Here is a 20,889-nt window from a genome sequence, read left to right as displayed (position 1 = left end):
GAAGCTCCTCATGCTCATTTTGAGGATCAGAATGAGACAATATATATCGACGAGGACCCACTATGCTGGCACTCGACCATCCTCATATGACTCATAATAGATAATCCCTATGGGATCATCTATCCAACCAGTGTAAAAGAGGATGTCTGCTCCAAAGTATCAAGAAGGCCAAAATACCTCGTTAGGCGAGTCACGTAAGTGTCCAAACAAATAGGACTCTTCCTACTACGATTAGACTGGTGGCAAAAAGATAGGGCGATGAAGTATGCAAGATCGATGAGGCATCGCATTGTTATGCTCCAAAGAAAATAAGTATCATATGTACCCACAACCCCGGTGCTCTCCCTCATCAAAAAAAATCTTACCTTCTCTTAAGAGAACCATACACGTGTCACAATCCTTTTTAATCTGCCCTGTAAATGGTTTACAAGTTTAAGGAAATGTATGCGAGAATCCATCTTTTTATTATATATTTAATTAATCACTTCATTCATTCTTGACCATTTTGTTAGAATTCAACTAGCTCAGTAACTAGGTAAACTTGGTGTACTATTCCTTTGGTAAAACCCCCCCATTCAAAAGCTCTCCATACTCTACCAACTTTCTTCTTTGTATCTCCATTCATCCAGATAAATATCCTTACCTGATGCTCAATATTGACTATGTGCTCGATGTACTCACCAATAGTATCTTGTGGGCGAATAGGATCGTGCCAATCAAAGTTCTTTTCGATTTACCCGCCAAACATAGGACTTGCCAGGCTGGGTATTACTTTAAACATGGTAAAAATAGTAAGGAAGTCTTGTACGAATAGCATTTTGACTTTCTATTCAAAAATAGATAAATTAACCTTTTATATATTTCGAAATGTGTAAATTAGTTCATTCATTAAATTTTATCTATTAAATGATGGCGTAGACATGTTAAAATTATTTTTTTATGATAAACTATAAAGATGGTCACTCAATTATACTTTTTGTTATATTTTGGTTACCTAACTATTTTTTTTTATCTAGTCATTAAACTTTTCAAAATTAAATATTTTTATCACTCTGAGCTGATGTGGGCTTTTTTATTGGTCTAGTAAAAAAATTAGCCCTCTAATGTTTATAAATTCTATCAATTTGATCTTAAATATAAAAAAACAACAAATTTTGTCCTCAATATTTGTAAAATTTGTCATTTTAGTTCTAATTCTAAAAAAAATCAATAAATTGGGCATCAATATTTATAAAATCTATCAATTTAGTCCTAACTCTAAAATTAAAAATATATATATATATTAAAAAATTTATTTTTAACCATTTATAATCCATCAACTAACCTATGTGCGATATTAAAATAAGAAAAAGAGTACTCTCTTTTAAGTCATTTGCAACAATTTCTTTTACTATAATTTAGGTTTCACACTGGACCAAACCAATTGATTTGGAACCTATTTGGAATAATTGTTTGCATTACTACTCGAACAAATAACATTATTAATCCCTTTATTTTCTTTTGGATCTTAAATTTTTTTTTGTTTTATTCCAACTTTTTAGAGCTCTTTTGCAAGTGACTTGAAAGAGTGTACTTTTTTTCTTATTTTAATATCTCGCATAGGTTAATCGTTGGGTTATACAGGGCTAAAAATAATTTTTTTAATTTTTAGTTAGGACTAAATTGACATATTTTGTAAACACTGAGGCTAAATTTTTTGAATTTTAAGAATTATAACTAAAATGAAAAAAATTGTAAATATCGAGGGCTAAATTTGTTAAATTTTTTATATTTAAGATCAAATTGATAGAATTGTAAACATTAAAGGGATAAATTTGTTTTTAGACCAATAAAAAAACCTACGTCAGCTCGGAGTGACTAAGATATTTAATTTCAAAAAATTAGTGACTAAAAAAAGTTAATAGTTCTATAACACCCCAAAAACCGGCTTAGAAGTTTAGATCGAATTTCGGAGATTACATTGGCCACTAAAAGTGGCGGAAACAAAAAAATTAATTCAAACCGGGAAAAGCTTTTTGTTTGCTTCATCTTTAGGAAAACAAATAATACTTAGCTATGTTTTGAGAAAATGTTTGATTGGCGTAAAAAGCATTAAAAAATAAACCAAATTTCTAAAGATCAGTCCAAATAACACTTTACAAAAGTCCAAAATAAAATTTATACCACAATTCATATAAAATATTTACAGTCCAAAACAATTCAATAATTTAAGAATTGATGACAAACTTTACTAGATTAATTCTCTTATCAATCTGAGACCTCCGCTATACCAAGTCCAACTTCAAACCATGGGATTTACTTGGAAGTAAGAAACTAAAGGGATGAGCTATGCGAGCTCAGTGTGAGTTCGAAACGTAAACAAATGGCAAAAGATAAAGTATCACAACAATATTCCCGAACAGGATATGTACACAAGTCATAAAGGGAAAACTCAACCAGTAATCCAATCAACAAGGTGCTTCTAAAGCATACCAACACATGTATTAACTAAAACACATCATTTTAAAGTTACCATATCACCAACATCTCAATGCCCATATAATCAGACATTTATTCAAATATATATTCAAATGCATAGAGAATGTAACGAGTCAAAAATCCCACCCAACCAACCAAAACACCTCTCCGACCACCCTGTACACCGCATAAGGGCTATAGTAGGTCCGTCCACCCTGCAGACAACATAAAACCATAATAGGTTCATCCACCCTACACACCACAACGTGGAACTAAGCCACTCGAGTAAATGTATACAACTAAGCTAGTATATGTATAGTATAATAAGTATTGTAGTTAAAACTGCCAAATCGGTCTTCCTTCTCTTCATAACCAAATCCCCAAAATTTTCATGCTAATGTAGTAATCCACACAGTACGCAGACAAACATACAGAAACAGGCATTCATGTTTCCAGTTGAACAGATCTAGATTTTATTACACTTGCATTTCAATACTCAGTTATGATAGTAATAATAAACTCGAATTTATTCATCACACAACGAACAATTAACTTAAAGCCCATAAATGCACCTATATACACGAATCCAAACCAAATCGAGTCTCAAACACATTTATCGAGGCCTAACCGAGGATCGGATTACACAGAAACATAAAATAGACAATTTATAACTCAAAATAAAAATTTTATGAAACAGGGTCACACGACCGTGTGGAAAGGTCTAGGCCGTGTGGAGGTCTACACGCCCGTGTGGAGGAGACACATACCCATGTGACCGAGTTACATGGCTGTGTGAGTAGCCCATATAACTCACTATCCAAAAGTGCCAACAATAAGGAGCAGAGAAGAAATGGCCTTGTGGAGATCTCACACGCCTGTGTGGTTAAGGTACACAGCCATGTAAAAATCGACAAAATCCCCAAACAGTAGCCACACGGCTGTGTGGCACTGAAAAATGTCCAAGATCTCTAATTCCTAAATTCACACGGCCATGTGGACCGCCCGTGTGTGGCACACGCCCATGTAGCCACCCGTGTGATCTCGAAACCACACCAAAACTGCCTGAAAATTGTGCTTTTGACACCGGAACTATCCCCAACCTTTGGTAATTCAAAAATATACCAAAATTTGCAAGTTAACGTGCTAATAATCAACGATTCAATACCTAAAATCTATAGTTTCAGAAACACACAAGATATTGTCAAATTTCATAGAATCCAACAGCAATTCGATATTGAAGTTAAACCGTTTCAGAAAACACACCTGATTTCGCGATCTAAAGCAAAAATCAACTACTACCCCTCAACAAAATCGTTTCACTTCAACATCCAATTAAACAAGCAAAGCAAGCACAAACACCCTTGACCACCGGATAGTAACAAAAAAGAAAAAGATGCAGAAACAGAAGAGGCAAAGAAAAATAACAAAAAAAAACTAAAATTGGGAAAAAATAGAGGAAGAATGTGAGATAACTCCCTTTTTCCAGTTAAAAAATATAAACAAAAGTAAAACTAATTAAGTATTTAAACTTAAAAAAATCCAAAATAAAATTAACGCCTCTAAACACATATGAGGACTTGAACCCAGGACCCAAAGGTAAACTAACACACACTACCACCAAACTAGCAGGCTCATTCTAACACTAAAACACGACAATAAACTCAATTGCTCGACCTGCTCACCGACCCTAACTACAAACCTCAAAATTCTAGCCTCAAATTCCAGGGTGTTACAAGTTGGGTGACCAAAATAAAATGAGAGGCATAATTAGGTGATGATGTCCACGACACTAACTAACCTATCAACTAATAGTATATCTACGGTGATCAAAGATATCATTCTCACGCGGACTAAAAGTACTAATTACTGTTTTTCTATTATTTAACTGAATAATTCGAGTGATTGATTAAAAACTAAAATTAACAAAATTAATTAACTAATGATCACGACAAAGAACAAAACAGGAAAACAATCGATTAACAACCAAGAAGCAAAACAATACCCAGGAAAGAATTCACCTAGATTTCATCTGTCATTATCAATCCAAATTTCGCAATTTATTTACTTAGTATCTTGATCCGTATAATCCCTAAATTATGATAATATCTCTTTCGAGAGTAAGAGAAACTGCCTTTAGGTTGATTAATTGAAATTTATTTCTAATTAAAACTCCTATTGTCGCATTAACTCGATTTATGGATTCCCCTATTAGATTTTACTCTAATTCGGTAGATTTATGTCGTCCTATTTCTAGGGTTGCATGCAACTCTACTAAATTACACAATATCTACTTTTATATAGGGTCTATTCCTCCTCTAATTTAAGCACATCAAATATGGATTAATAATTTAGAAATATTAAACCAAGAATTAAACACACATAATTGATAACAAGATCTAAATATTTATTACGTAAAATAAAAATCAAACGAAAAAAATCCATCACACGGTTCATCTTCTTTAGGTATTTAGAAAATTAGTTCATGCTTGAAAATAATAATATCTAAGATACAGTATAACCACAAGAAACAAATAAACTCATGATGGTTTCCTAAGAAATCAACTGGAAGTCTTCAATTTTAACGGAAATTTACTTCAGAATCAACTTTAATGGTGTTTTTCGAGTTGTTTTCTTGAGTATTCTATGAATGTTCCCTCCTATCTTATATATGTCTTAGAATGCCCGAAAAACCTAAAAAAAATGATTTTCTGCAGGTTAGAGTGTCAATTCGTGAAATCAACACAGCCTACCACAAGGCCGTGTGGCTCCTATACCTTACTCCTATTTTTTGGTTTTCGCTCGTTTTTTGGTCCTTTTGCTCTCAAATATTCTCCTAAGTATAAAAGCATGAATTTAAGGGATTGGGAGCATAAAATTCACCATTAACATCGAATAATCACCTAAAATAACATTAAGAATGAGAAACATGTTATTTGTAGCACTTATCAGGTGACCAGTTTTATAGTTTACCCATAAAAAATTATTTTCAACAAGTTCACATCATCATTTAACAAATAAAATTTAATGGATGAGCTAGTTTGCACATTCATAATGTATAAAAACTAATTTACCCCTTTTTTTTTAATAGCTGAACTGAAGTACAATCCACACCTAAATACAAGGATTTTCCCAATATTTTTAGCAACCATACATCGCATTAGTTCTTGAGGTGTTCAAATATAACTATATTACAATAAAACTCGGGTACAAGGCCCAAGTCCAGGCAAAAAAGAGCCTAAAGATAACCAAGGGTTCCCTCGGCATAAAAAGATAACAAAAATGGAAGCAAAGGTGGAAGAAAACAACTGGATAAGTCCTTGTAAGAGTCTCGCTCGGGTCACAAAGTTTCTCGTAGGATTTATCCCAGTTACTGGAATAAGAATTTTTTTTTTTTTTACAAAAGAAAGTGGAGTGATAATTTTTAACTAAATATATATTAATTTAACTATTATTTTTTATAGATATATATTCATACACTTTTCTCACAACTAATAAGTTTTGAATTTTAGGATTTAAGTTTCAGTTCTACTAATCATTTATATTGTCAATTTATCCATCAAAATATGTTAACTTAATAAAAAAATACTTTGAATTATTAGACACAATTGATTTTGAATTATTTATTTAGGTTCATTTTTAAATTGAATTTTTTCGTTAATTTATATATTTTTAAAGATTTTATAAAAAAATTATTTATACTTGTCACGTATCATAATTAGAGATTATCACATATCATCATATAATTGGTTGTCAATGCTACATTAGTATGGATTAACAGTGTTAATATAAATATACAAAAGTGTGTAATGGACAAATTTAGATAACAACTAAATCTAAAAAAAAATACCTATTAATTATTTTTGAACAAATTTAGATACCAAATGAATATATTGTTGAGCCTACAACTAGAGTGTCATTATAAAATTAATTTCCAATCCACAAATTTGCTCTATAAGACTTGTTTGTCTCCAAACCTCAACCATGAAAATTAATGGACATTAGAAGTATAAAGAATATAAATTTCTATTTCTAATGCACATTAAAATTTTAAAGTACATTAAATTTGTATCTAATGTATATCTAATTTATAAAATAAAAAATTTATAACATTACTAATATAATCTAATTTAATATTTTAAAAATTATAAATCTATAAAATTTCCGGCCATCAGGATTTTTCTCTACAGGACTTGTTTATGAGTGTTGACTACTATGAGGACTGATGGACATTAAAAGTGTAATTGATGTATAGTTTTATTTTTAATAAATATTAAAATTCTAAAACATATTAAAATATCTATTCTATAATATTCATAAAATTATTTAATATTATTTTTTTACACAATACTTAAAACTATTCATAACATTCAACTTATAAATAATAAAAAAATACATTTCAACACACTTAAAGTCACATTATCCTATATTAAAACTAACTTTTGGTAAGAAATGATGAGCACACAAGGAAAGAGTTTCATTGTCCAAAAACAATTCCTCCACGAATTTTCTCTGCAACATTTGTCTACGGATTGACCATGAAGACTTGGAAAAGTCTTAAACAAAAAACAACTCAAAGAAAAACTTTTTTTTAGAATGGCAAAAATAACTTGTTGCATGTTGAAATTCCACAACGGATATTTGGGAAACATATTTTTTTCTTTTACTTGGAGCTCTTACCTCTAAATCTCTATTGTTGGACTTGAAAAAATAAAGTTATAATAGCAATTCTACAAAATCACTTAAACAATGAACCAAACAAATTAATTATTGCAACGTGTAAAATGGTAACCGAATGAAATGGTGATTTCGTTGAACCAAACATCAGGACTTTAAATTTCGTTATTATGGGAATCACCATGTTGCAATTCCATGGTTTTGAATTCATTAGTCATACACAAGTCTTAGCATTGGAGTGTTGGAAGTGGTTGATGATCGTAAAGATGTTGGAGAAAATGATGAAGGACGAGAGAGACGAGTTAATTCAATTAGGTGAACCTAGTTCTATTAATATAGTTGTTTTCATGTCCATGGGAATTTTCTAAATGAAGTTTTGTACTGTTGTAAACTAACTTCTAGTAGCAAAAGAGTTATGGTATTGTCATTTTTAAATAAAAAATAAAAAAAATTTGTACACCTCACGAATTTTCTCTACAAAACTCATTTATAGATCTAACGCTCTAAAATTTGAGTTTTTGTTATTAAGTTGTGTCGATGTGTTTGCTTCTATGGTTGTGTGTTTTGTTTGCTCACTTGAGATTTAAGTTGCATAAATTTTGGAATTTGTTAATTCTTTATTTGAACCCTTAACTTAGGATTCCTTGTTTAAGTTTAATCTTATGCCTTTGTGTATTAAGAATGAGCATGTTGGTTCATTGGGTAAGCATTTGTTTATTTTTTAGTCTTGTGTTCGTATCTTAAAGTTTAAACCATCAATGTACAAGTATCTATAAATTTAATCTAAAATATATCAATGAAAATCAAAAGTTAATAAGAGTTCATTCTAAAAGTAATATGAGCAAATTACTTAAACACAACGCATAAGTCAGCGATTTTCAAATAATCATATAAATAACCTCCCCACATTTAAGATGTACATTGTCCTCAATGTGCAAACAAATATAAATCATAATAGAGACAAAATATCATAACACAGGGAGATGATTGAAACTGCCCTGAATGGTGGATGAATTTCCCATACTAGTGAAAAGCGGAATTGTCGATAAATGTAGGGGTAGTGCAAAATCCTGAGCAACTGATAAGAAAATAAACACAATGCTGAAGAAGATTAAAGGGTTACTCGTAAAGAGACAACTATAATCATTAAAATAAAGTTTAAAATATAAAGACAAAATGATATAAAAAGAAAAATAAAAATAAAATAAAATATAAAAATAAAAATAAAAATAACTTGCCTCAATGGTCCTCATCATCAGACTGATCAGTCGGTAGCACTGGAGGAGTGATATGAAGATACTGACAGATTTTCTGTAAAGTCACATCAATACTGTCAAACCTTTGAGTACAGTATTGACGAAAACTAGCAAACTCCTCGGAGGATACTCCTAGAGAGCTAACAGCAGAGGGAGCATGTCGGTGACTCGATGGTGGAGGCTGTAGTGGGTCCTCGTGATAGGGAGGAACATAAAGGAGGGGGGAATGGCGCTGGGGGTGGAGTGGTTTGAGGGTCGTGGGCTCAAGGTAGGGCAAGAGGGAGAGGAAAGGAAAAGAAAAGATTGGAGAGGGAAAAGTGTGGTAAGTGTGGCCTTGGGAAGGAAAAGAGAGGGATAAAAGATGGGGTCGATGGCTGGAGGAGGAGTGAGTGACTGCTGGTTGGGGAAAATTGGAGAAGATAAAAAATAAAATTTTAAGGTTTGGGGACTTTTATGGGTGACACGGTCGTGTAACAGTCCGTGTTAGGCCACACGGTCATGTCACACGCCCGTGTGGCTCAAATTCCAGCCCATGTTCATCGAGGAAAATAATAACCCATTCGTCACATGGCCTTGGACGCCCGTGTGTCCAGGCCTTTTGCTTCATTGTTCGCTTCTCCTACGCCCGTGTGGTATCCCACACGCTTGTGTGTCTGAACACACGGCCATGTGCCTTACCCGTGAAGCTCTCTGACTTATTAAAATTTTTAAAATTTAGCTCCAGTTTTCACACGGCCTATGACATGCCGTGTCGCACACCCGTATGGCCTCTTTTAGCACATATCTATCGATTTTGGGTGATTTAAGCCCTGTTTCCACATGGCTTAGGACACGCTCGTGTGTCCAAGCCGTGTGGGTCACACGGCCATGTCACCAGGCCATGTAACTCACTGTTTAACCTCTGTTAAAGCACACGGCCTGGGACACGCCTGTGTGTCCAGGCCGTGTGGGTCAAAGACCTGTATTTAAACATGAAAAATAGATAAAAAAATAAATTAGTTAGTGGTGTTAGTGCTCAGGTTGACTCCCGATAAGTGCTTATTTAGAGTCTAAGCTCGACTTAGCTCTTATTCACATGGTCACGGTGGATCACGGAGTCAAAACTCCTCTTTCTCATTGTCAATTCCTTTATTTAAATAAGGTTTTATTCGAGTATTGTTTACCTTAAAAGTGCCGAATTGTGAATAGGTTACCTCGATTGTACTGTATGGAAAGACTTTAAGTACTGTAAAAAGAGTTGCTCCATTTGCATTGAGCTCTGTAGTGATAATTCGAGAGTTGGTTTCATCTAATAACACTTGGTCACCTACTTTGAATTGGTTCGTCTCGTTAAACTTGACATGGTGTTGCTTCTGCTCCTCCTTGCCATAAGTCCACCATTCATCTAGTTTATCTATCTGTAGCATTTGTCGTTCATGGATGGTTCCATTGTTCGTGCATGAACTAGATTGTGGCTCATTTATGTTTCTCAAAAGTTTTTCCTTCAAAGAGGGTTGAACCACCTGATTAGTCTTATTAACCGGATTTATAAGGTTATCTTCATTACTTGATATTTCAATCGAATCACAAGCCTGAAGAGTAACCGATTCATCACCTAGGCGAAACGTTAATTCACCTGTACCAACATTTATGATAGTTCTGATAGTTGCTAAAAAGGGTCGCCCTAAGATTAAAAGAACGTCACCATCATTTTCCATGTCTAAAACAACAAAGTCCACTAGGACTATGAATTTATCAATCTTAACGAGTACGTCTCCTAGGAAACCTAATAGTTTTATCTGCCAATTGTATACTTATCCTAGTTTGTTTGGGCTTCCCAAGACCTAGTTGCTTAAACATTTTATAGGGCATGACGTTAATACTTTCCCTTAAGTCGGCCAAAGCATTATTAACAGCTAAACTACCAATTAAAAAGGAATAGTAAAACTCTCTGGATCCTTTAATTTACTGGGTAGTTTATTCTGTAAAATTACCGAGCAAACTACATTTAATTCCACATGCGATGAATCATCTAACTTCTATTTGTTTGCTAGAAGCTCCTTTAAAAATTTCACTGAATTAGACATCTACGAAAGAGCTTCAATAAATGGTAAGTTAATATGTAACTTTTTTAATATGTTAATAAATTTACCGAATTGTTCATCTACGCGGTCTTTCTTTATCACTTTAGGGTATAGCACGCGAGGTGTGTATTCTCTGCTTACTGGTTTTTGTTTAATCTAGCTTTCATCCACCTTATCTTGGCTTATCATAGTTTCTTACCTTGGTTCTGGTTTGGACTCAACTAACCCTTCTTCATATTGAACCATAATCACATGGAGCTGCTCTCTTGGGTTAGTTTTGGTGTTGCTAGGCAAGCTACCTTATGGTCTTTCTAAGATCAGCTTAGCAAGTTGACCTATTTGAGTCTCGAGACCTTGACTTGACGCTTGCTAATTTTTAAGCGCTATTTTGGTGTTTTGGAAACGTGTTTCTGACACTGAGATGAATTTCGTTAGCATCTTCTCAAGGTTCGGTTTCTTTTCCTGCTGGTAAGGTAGTTGAAAGCCTGGAGGGGGTTGTGGTCTTTAATTGCCTTGACCACCCCAATAGAAGTTGGGATGGTTCCTCCAACCTGCATTCTAAGTATTACTATAGGGGCTATTCTGAGGTCTAGAATTATTACCCATATAGTTGGCTTATTCATTCGTAGTGCTAAGGTCGTAGGCCAGGCATTCTATATTATTCAATCCTCCTCCACTTGCGTTACACTGCATCACTGGATGTACCTGTGTAGAGACACATAAACTATCAATCTTTTTATTTTAAAGCTCTACCTGGTTTGATAACATAGTGACCGTGTCGAGGTTGAAAACACCGACTGCTTTATTAGGCTTTGTCCTCATGACTTGCGAGTGATAGTTATTCAGTGGCATCTCTTCAATAAATTCATAAGCCTCTTCGGGTGTTTTGTTATTTAGGGTTCCACCGGTGGCTGTATCGATCAGTTGTCTAGTTGAAGGGTTTAGACCATTGTAGAAAGTCTAAACCTATAACCATAAAGGTAACCCATGGTGAGGGCACCTTCTCAATAAGTCTTTATACCACTCTCACGCATCGTAAAGAGTTTCTAAATCCATTTGCACAAAAGAAGAGATATCATTCCTCAACTTTTCCTTTTTAACCGGCAGAAAATACTTTAATAAAAACTTTTCGATCATTTGTTCCCAAGTAGTGATGGAACCTCGTGGTAATGAGTTCAACCACTGTTTAGCTTTATTTCTTAATGAAAAGGGAAATAACTGAAGGTGAATGGCGTCGTTAGAAACGCCATTTATCTTGAAAGTATCACAGAACTCTAAGAAGTTGGCCAAATGAGTATTTGGGTCTTCATCCTGCAAACCATAAAACTAAACAAACTGTTGAATCATTTGTATAGTGTTAGGTTTCAGTTCAAAATTATTTGCAACAATTACAGGTCTAACAATACTCGATTCAGTCCCCGCTAAATTAGGCTTAGCATAGTCGTACATAGTACGAGGAGCAGGATTCTAATTTACGAGATTCGCTGCAACCACAGGAGGTAGCGGATTATTATGATTTTCAGCCATCTCCTCGGTAGTGCTAGTATCATCCTCGTGCTCTTCCTCTATATACTGTAGACTTTGCCTTATTTCTCTACTATTTCTACGAGCCGTGCTTTCAATTTCATTAAAATAGAGGTCCTGATGGGTTTCTTCTAGTCATAAACTATAAAAACCAGCCATAAGCAAATAAGAGAAAAATTAGTAAAATTAAAAGTAAAAAATAAATTGCAATAAAAAATAAAAAATGACTAAAGTAATAAAAATTAAGCGTTTCTAATATTCTAGTCCCCAGCAACGGCGCCAAAAACTTGATGATCTTTTTATGAACCACTAAACTAGACTACGATAATGACTAAGGCAAGTGCACCTATCGAATGGTAGTAAAGTCACGGTGAGTCCAGAGTATCGTATCCACAAGGACTAAAAGTACTAGTATTAACTTTCTTTCTATTATTTAACCTAAATTATAAGTGATTTGTTTTAATCTAAAATTAACTAACTAATTAACTAAAGAACGCGACAGAGAGTGAAGAAAATAATCGAATAAACCAATAATAAAGACAATACCCAAGGGACAATCCACCTAGACTTCACTTATTATTCCGATTCTAAATCTAACGATTTATTCACTTGTCTTGATCCGTAGAAATCCCTAAATTATGTTAATATCTCTTTCGAGACTAAAAACAACTGACTCTAGGTTGATTAATTGAAATCTCTTTCTAATTAAAACCTCTATTGTCGCATTAACTCGATCTATGGATTCCCTTATTAGATTTGCTCTAATCCAGCAGATTTATGTCGCCCTATTTCTAGGGTTGCATGCAACTCCACTTAATTATGTGAGATCTACTCTTAAACAGGGACTTTTGCTCCACTGAATAAGCACATCATCTTGAATTAATATTTTGAAAATATTAAAACAAGAATTAAGAAAACATAATTAAGAACAAGAATAAGTATTTATCATTAAATTCAGATTATTAAACAATAAGATCCATCTCAGGTTTCATCCTCCATAGGTATTTAGGGAGTTTAGTTCATATCGTAGTAGAAAAACATCTCAAAAATAGGAAAATAACAAAACATAAAGAAACCCAAAAACTTTGAGAGAAATTGAAGGGAGATCTTCTGTCTTGAAGGAGATCTTGCTTCCAAGCTGAATCTGTTGGTGTTCTTCGAGTAATTCTTGTGTTCTACTCTGCGTGTCCCCTTTAGGTCTTCCTCTGGTATGTATTTATAGACTTTAGACAGCCCAGAAACATTAAAAATTGGCTTTTTTCGTGTATTTGGGAAACCTGGAGCGATATCGACACGGGCTGCCACATGGGCGTGTGGCCAGCCCGTGTGGCTCACACGGGCGTGTGCTCCACCCGTGTGGAATCTGTCTTAGCCGTGTGGGTCCTTCAATCAGCCCGTTTTCTACTCCTTTTGTTCTCCTATGCTCTCCTGAGTATAAAACATGAAATTAAAAGATTAAGAGCATCTAATTCATTCAATTATATGATAAATCATCCAAAAGTGTGCTAAGTATGGGATTAGAAAGTGTTACTTTTATGGTTTATTAGTGGACTGTGTAACTCTCTGACTTTGGATTTGTGGTCACATGGGCAAACCATACAGGCGTGTGCGAGACCGTGTGTAAAAAATGAGGTGCAAGGGTCACACGAGTGAGACACACAGGCATGTGTCCAGGCTGTGTAACTCACTAACTTTGGAATTGAGTCACACGGGCATGTGTCTAGGCTGTGTAACTCACTAACTTTATATTTAAGATACACGGACGTGTGTCAGGCCGTGTGGAGCCACATGGGTGTGTGAGCCGAGAAACTGAATTCTGTTAGAGTTGTAATTGATGTGCGAGGCGAAAATAAGTTATTCGCAGGATAAGTATGAATTGAACTAAATTATATGAGCTAGTTATCATGAATACTAGTTAATTCTGGATATCGGTATGGGCTAGACATTAATGATATCGACACCCTGTTATATTAGAATTGCATGATTGTATCTAAAACTGAATTATATATACATGTCTGTTATATGTTTTACAAGTGCATGGGGCAGAAGTTATGGATTGAAGGAAGTGTTTATATTGATTTGATGGTCAAAATCACCCATAATTATGTCTAATCTGGCAGTGAGATTGTAAACACTGCAACGTGTCATACCGACACTATGAGGTGTGTAGGGATGGGTGGGTATTATATATCTATTGGTGTGTAGGGTGGATGCAGATGGTGTGTAGCGGTTGGAATAGGGAATTGCATCTTTATTTGTGCATGTATGACATTTGTATCTGCTATCGTATTTGTGTTATACGTACGTCTGTGACTGATCTGCTACGTATTAGGACTGTTTTGTGTCCAAATATGTTTTCGGTTATTAAATTGACTGATGAGTCTGAATTGTTATCTGAACACTCAATAACATCTGAGCTCTTACACATAGGCTAGTATGTTTATGTTAGATTCTACGCTACAACACACTAACTATTTGAATGAATTTCAGGGAACATCACAGGATTAAGCGGCTGATAGGCGTAGGACATGGTCATCTATCAGACTTATTATATATGTATATGCTTGTGTGAATTTATGTCTTTAATTTTTATTTAAGCTTTGAAGACTTAACTATGTTTTCAGAAAACAAATTATTTTATGGCTTAATTATGGATTGAAAAATTCGTGTTAAGTATGACTATGTTCTGGTAAGTTAATGTGACATTCTAGACTTGGCCTTCCCGTCTAAACTGGGTTTAGGGTGTTACAACAGGACCATGAAAATTTGGAAAAGTCTTACACCAAAAACAACTTGATTTTTCCACTTTCTTTTTCCATTAAAAAAGATTAATTATAAAATCTTGTGAAATATATTATTTATGTTGCAACACAAGATTTTAACTTTTATGTCCAAACCTTGAAAGAAATTTATGAAGTTTTTTATAATAAATTCTTGAAATAAAGTCTTTCACAAAAGTGGTAATTTTAACTAAAAAGATTTTACATGCATGATACAACTTGTAGCTAATTTAACACATTGAATATGAAACCGTTGTTCATGAAGAGCTGGAATTAATATTACAATTAATGAGCAAATAATTAAAGCATCTAATCTAGCGACCAACTCTCATTGATCCACTACCACTAGTAAACAATACATGATAATCTATGGAAGATGAGTCATTTGCATGATTCTCATCGTTTCCATTTATTTCAATTCCCTGCAGCTTCAATGCAAGTTCAAGTCCATACACCACTTCACTCATTGTGGGCCTCTTCATCCCTTCCGAAGATAAACAACTTATAGCTACTTCTCGAAATTTTAACAGACTTGGAAGCTTGATCTTACCTTGTAAAAAGGGATCAATTATCTGATCAAAGCTTCCATTGTTGTAGCAATGTTGTGCCCACTCTGCTAAACTTATTTGCATATGATCCTCAGCAGTTCGATCTATTGGTGCTCTTGCACATAGCACCTCAAACAACACCACACCAAAAGAGTACACATCAGATTTCTCGGTTAGTTTCTGAAGACGATAGTATTGAGGATCCAAGTACCCGAAACTGCCTTTGACAGCAGTGCTAATATGAGTGTTGGTTACGTCATTCATTTTAGACAATCCGAAATCAGATACTTTGGCCACCCATTTCTAACTTACCAAAATATTTGTTGTCTTCACATCTCGGTGGATGATGGTGTGGTTGGGACCTCGGTGGAGATAATGCAGCCCATGTGCAGCACCAATACACATCTTGAGCCTCTGCTCCCATTGTAAAGGGGGACTACTAGTGTTGTAGAGGTGATCTCTCAAGGTCCCATGAGCCATGTAGTCATATACAAGGATCATTTCCTTATTATCTTGGCAATATCCGATTAAAGAAACTAAATTTTGGTGCCTAAGTTTCGAAAGCATCTCAATTTCAGTCCTAAACTCAAGCACCCCTTGTTGTGAACCTGGATTCAAGCGTTTGATTGCAACAGGGGTGGAGCCAGCATTAGCGAATCCTTTGTAGACTTCACCGAATCCGCCTCTTCCAATGATGAGATTCTTATCGAAGTTGTTAGTAGCAGTTTTGATCTCCCTCAGTGAGAAGTGGCGACAAATATCAGATGGTAGAGAAGGGCAGCTGTTGTTGGCAAATTTATTGGAACGTATTCGGAAAATCACGAAAAGTAAAAGAGAGATAGTAACAAAGCCGGTAACTGGAGCAGCAACAACGACAACAACATTTATCGTCCTCTTCTTTCCTAAGTGCAAAACGAGCGTTGGATCGGGGTTAGGTCCGCTAAGATCACCGCTCCTGCTCAATTTGAAAATTTCAACTCCATTCAGGATTGCATCTGAATACATAGTTCTCCATGCCGGGTCAGGATGTAGCTGAATTGCAAGATTTTGTTTCTTTTGATTTCCTTTATTCCTTATTGCCACTGCGTAATCTCTATATATTGGAACTCCATTTCCACCACTCCAGGCTATAACGTCTGCTTGAGTTTCTGCTGTGTTGTTGGCTATGAAGATCTCAAAAACTCTGTCACCTTCTTTCGTTACCTCTATTTGGAACTCACAAAAATGCAATCTCACAAAGTAATTAAAGTCAGAATCAACAGGGAACTCCCAAGTGAGATTATAATTCTTATTCATAGTCTTGTTAGTTCCCATTGTTCTAGCAACTTTATAGATGGATCCCGGAGCAGAGAACGATGGCACGGCGCTGAAGCTGAGATTAACACTCGTGTTAACTAGAAGAGCACTAGGTCCCGCAACTGTCAAGTAATCGTCGTCCCCTGACCAGGCTCGATACATGCCAGTGTCTTCTGCAGGTGGGATTTGTTTTCCACCAACAGTGATCCGATGCATCATCTCAAGGGCAGTGTTGTTTCCCCAGCTATACAACCTACCCGTAGGGTGGCCAAGGAGGGGAACACCTTCATCACTGGCAGGTCTGTAGTATAGGTTGGTGGGCATAGACACAATTTCAATCCCGTTTACAAAAGCATACGCATCTGAGATAGCCGAACTCGGAGAGAATGTTATATTTAGGGTCTCTCCATCTTCAACGTTAGCGCAGAATTCTTTAACCAGAGTTTCCTTGCCTTGAGCATGAAGTAAAGCACTGAAGTTTCTGAGAAGTGTAAACCGACCTGCTTTAACAGTGAAGAAAGCCTTAGACAGATTAAAGCCTGGGTATGAATGTAGATGAAAGTGCAAGCGAATGAACTTCGGGCCAGCAGTAAGGGGGATCATGTAGGTGAACTCCGAGTAGGAAAGGCGGCTTGTGATGTAGGGTTCATACCCAGTAGAGGCACTTAAAAACAGAGATTGATTGTTTCGTGAATGTAGGACGGGGAATCTAGAATTGTTTTCTGCACTCCAAAGGCGGCCATCTGAAGCTAAGGAGTGAGAGAAAGAGCCACAATTAATGGTGATGTTTTCAATGGGGATATAAGAAGGGACTACTTCCCCTACTGTAACTGCAATCAAGACTCTAAGATTTAAAAGTGTGATAAGTAATCTTTGCAAACTAAGTGTTTCATTGTTTGTCTTCATCTTCACGATAAAGAGAAAGACGAAAAGATTATGGAAAGAACCAACCAGGACGTTTTGTAGGCAAAAAAAAAAACCAGAAATATGAGAATATGGAACTCCAAATTAGTGAGAATAAGGAAAATGTTTGAATCAATCAGAGACTTTAAAAAGAGAGAGACAAGTTAATTCAAGTAGGTGAACTTAGTTGTAGTATATCATACTATAATTTATTGTTGTTTTCATATTGGTGGGAATTTTCTAAATAAAATTTTGTATTATTATAAATTAACTTCAAATGAAAAAAAAATCTATGGTGTAGTCATTTTTAAATAAAAAAATAAAAACTTTCCATACACCCCACGAATTTTCTCTGCAAGACTCATCAATGGACATCGACCATTTGAAAGACTTGGGAAAGTCTTAGAAAGTTTAATTGTAAAATGCTGTGGAATATATTATTTAAGTAACTATGCCTATGACGATTATAACAAGAGACTGTCACATGTTATTATGTAATTAGTTGTCAATATTATATTAGTATAAAGTAATAGTGTTAGTGTGAAAGTATTAAGGTGTGTGATGAAAAATAAGTTCAAGTAACAATTAAGTCCAACAAAATTTAGGTACCAACTAGTTACTTTTAAATAAATTAAGTACAAATTATTATATTATTGAACTCACAACCAAAGTGCCATTATAAAAAAAATTTCCGACTTGTCTTCAACCATAGATCATGAAAACTAATGGGCATTAGAAATATAAATAATATAGAATTCCATTTTTGAAGTACACTAAAATCCTAAAATTCATTAAACTTGTTATTTAATATATATCTACTCTATAAAATAAAAAATTTGTAACATTACTAATATTATCTAATTTAATATTTTAAAAAATATAATCACATAAAATTTCCAACCATGAAGATTTTTCTCTACAAGACTTGTCTATGGGCGTTGGATATGAAGACTAATTAACATTAAATATATAAATGATATAAAATTTTATTCTTAATAAATATTAGAGTTATAAAATATATTGATTTTTTATTTTAATGAAATATATATTTTCTAATAAAAAATATTTATAATATTAAAAAATAAGTGATAAAAAATATTATATTGTCGAGCACACAACCAAGAATTTCATTATCCAAAAACAATTCCACAAACTCCATGGATTTTCTCTCCATGAAGACTTGTCTACCGACGTCGACCATGAAGACTTGGTGAAGTCTTATAAAAAAACCTATTAAATAATTGTTCATAGAAAGTTGGAATTAAAATTACAATTGGTAAAATAAAAATAAAAATTCTAGCGTCCAACTTTCATTGATTCACCACTAGTAAACAATACATGATAATCAATGGTGGATGATGTTGGACAAAACACGTTAGTAAACAAATATTTATATAAATTAAATTAAATTAAATAATTTATATTTAAAATATCATATACGAAAAATCAATAAATAAGATTATGAAAACTAGAAATCGAATAAAAGAATCGAGTTTTACTAAATGTTGATGCCTGTTTTATACAGTTTCTTCAAGATAGATTTTGTCGTTCCTATGGTACTTGGAGAAACGTTGGTCGACTGTTTCCCAGAATACAACAACAAGATGATCGAAGCAGTAACACTTCTGCAGTGATCAACGAACAAACCTTACCTTCTTCTATCACTGAAACGTTGGAAAATATGGAGAGGAAAAAGAGAAGAATTTTCTAGAGCAAAATAAATTCGTTGTGAGTGTCTCCTAAAAAAATATTTAAGCTTTTATAAGGCATGGGATTTTGGAAGGCATTTCGAATTGTCCACGTTATACGTGTGCACCCTAACCTCTATAGGTTTGGATCTACACCACCTCCTGCATGCAAGGCAAGATTTTAAACTTAGTCATTTAATAATCCTTTAAGTGGGTTCTCATATATATACATATCTCACACTTGGTATTTAACCAATGTGGGATCTAAGTTTTTCTTTTCCTCCACAAATATTCACAAATAGCTTACTTTGAGTATTAATTTCTCATTCATCATTCAACTATTTTAAGCATATGATATATCGTTATAAAAGTCTCATGGAGCAAAATATAAAACCATAATTTTATGATTTAACTCTTCACCTTTACCAATCGAGAATATACCTTAAAGTTTCCAAAAATTATAATTTTTCCAACAGATAAGTTATTTGCATGATTCTCAGCGTTTTTATTTATTTCACTTCCTTGCAGCTTCAATGCAAGCTCAAGTCCATACACCACTTCACTCATTGTCAGCCTTTTCATCTCTTCTGAAGCCAAACAACTTATATCAAGTTCACCAAATTTTAACAAACTTGCAAGCTTGATCTTAACATGTAGATGAGTATCAATTACCTGATCAAAAGTTCCATTGTTGTAGCAATGTTGTGCCCACTCTGCTAAACTTATTGCATATGATTCTCGACAATTCGATCTATCGATGCTCTTGCACATAGTACTTCGCACAATACCACACCGAGAGAATAGACATCGAATTGTTTAGTTATTTTCTAAAGACGGCAATATTTAAGATCCAAAAACCAGATGTTGCCCTTGACGGCGATACTAATCTGAGTGTTGGGTAAGTCATTCAGTTTAGACAATCCAAAATCAGATACTCTGGCTATCCATTTAGCATTTATCAAAATATTTGTGGTCTTCACATCTCGGTGAATGATGGTGTGATTAGGACCCCTATGGAGATAATGCAACCTTTGTGCAGCACCAATACACATCTTGAGCCATTGCTCCCATTGTAAAAGGGGGTTTCTAGTGTTGAAGAGGTGATCTCTCAAAGTCCCATGAACCATGTAGTCATACACAAAGATCATTTTCTTCTTGTATTCACAATATCCGATCAGAGAAACTAAATTTTGGTGTCCTAAACTCAAACACCCCTTGTTTTGAGCTTGGATTCAAAAGTTTGATCGCAATTGGGGTAGAGCTGGCATTAGCGAATCCTTTGTAGATGTCGTCGAATCCTCCTCTTCTGATGATAAAATTTTTATCAAAGTTCTTGGTAGCTATTTTAATCTCCCTTAGTGAGAAGTGGGGACAAATATCTGAAGGTGAAGCCGGGCTATTGCTGTTGGAAAATTTATTGGAATGTATCTGGTAAATTAGAAGAAGTAAAAGAGAGACGGTAATAAAGCCCGAGATAGGAGAAACAACAACAACAATTATTATTGTTCTCTTCTTTGTTATTTGTACAACCGATGACTTCTTAGGATGGATGTTAGGTCTAGATCTAAGATCAAAGCTAGGTCCAAAGAGAGGAAAATCGTTGCTCAATTTGAAGATTTCATGCCCATTCAAAATTGCATCAGAATAAAGAGTTCTCTAAGGCGGCAAAAGATGCAAAGCAATAGAGAGATTTTGCTGCT

The 20,889-nt window shown here is 34.4% G+C and overlaps 3 protein-coding genes and 1 non-coding gene across 4 annotated transcripts; 1 reads left to right on the top strand and 3 right to left on the bottom strand.

Moving 5' to 3' along the window:
* The first annotated feature begins 11,432 nt into the window (after positions 1–11,432).
* On the top strand, positions 11,433–11,539 carry LOC121204145 (small nucleolar RNA R71). The gene has a single exon (XR_005899073.1). It is a non-coding gene; the product is annotated as a small nucleolar RNA R71 (small nucleolar RNA).
* Positions 11,540–14,980: 3,441 nt separating this feature from the next.
* Positions 14,981–17,669, bottom strand: LOC107956390 (receptor-like protein kinase FERONIA). The gene has a single exon (XM_041116945.1). It carries the CDS (start codon positions 17,502–17,504, stop codon positions 15,606–15,608), a length of 1,899 nt encoding a protein of 632 aa, XP_040972879.1. The 5' UTR covers positions 17,505–17,669; the 3' UTR covers positions 14,981–15,605.
* LOC121203744 (receptor-like protein kinase FERONIA) lies at positions 15,069–15,566 on the bottom strand. The gene has a single exon (XM_041074196.1). It carries the CDS (start codon positions 15,564–15,566, stop codon positions 15,069–15,071), a length of 498 nt encoding a protein of 165 aa, XP_040930130.1.
* Positions 17,670–20,016: 2,347 nt separating the features above from the next.
* LOC107956391 (receptor-like protein kinase FERONIA) lies at positions 20,017–20,316 on the bottom strand. The gene has a single exon (XM_041074195.1). It carries the CDS (start codon positions 20,314–20,316, stop codon positions 20,017–20,019), a length of 300 nt encoding a protein of 99 aa, XP_040930129.1.
* Between the last annotated feature and the right edge of the window lie 573 nt (positions 20,317–20,889).

The sequence above is a fragment of the Gossypium hirsutum genome, chromosome A07 (genome assembly GCF_007990345.1).
Source record: "Gossypium hirsutum isolate 1008001.06 chromosome A07, Gossypium_hirsutum_v2.1, whole genome shotgun sequence".
Classification (NCBI taxonomy): Eukaryota; Viridiplantae; Streptophyta; class Magnoliopsida; order Malvales; family Malvaceae; genus Gossypium; species Gossypium hirsutum.
The sequence above is the reverse complement of the archived record's forward strand: the minus strand, read 5'-3'. Positions and strand labels throughout refer to the sequence as shown.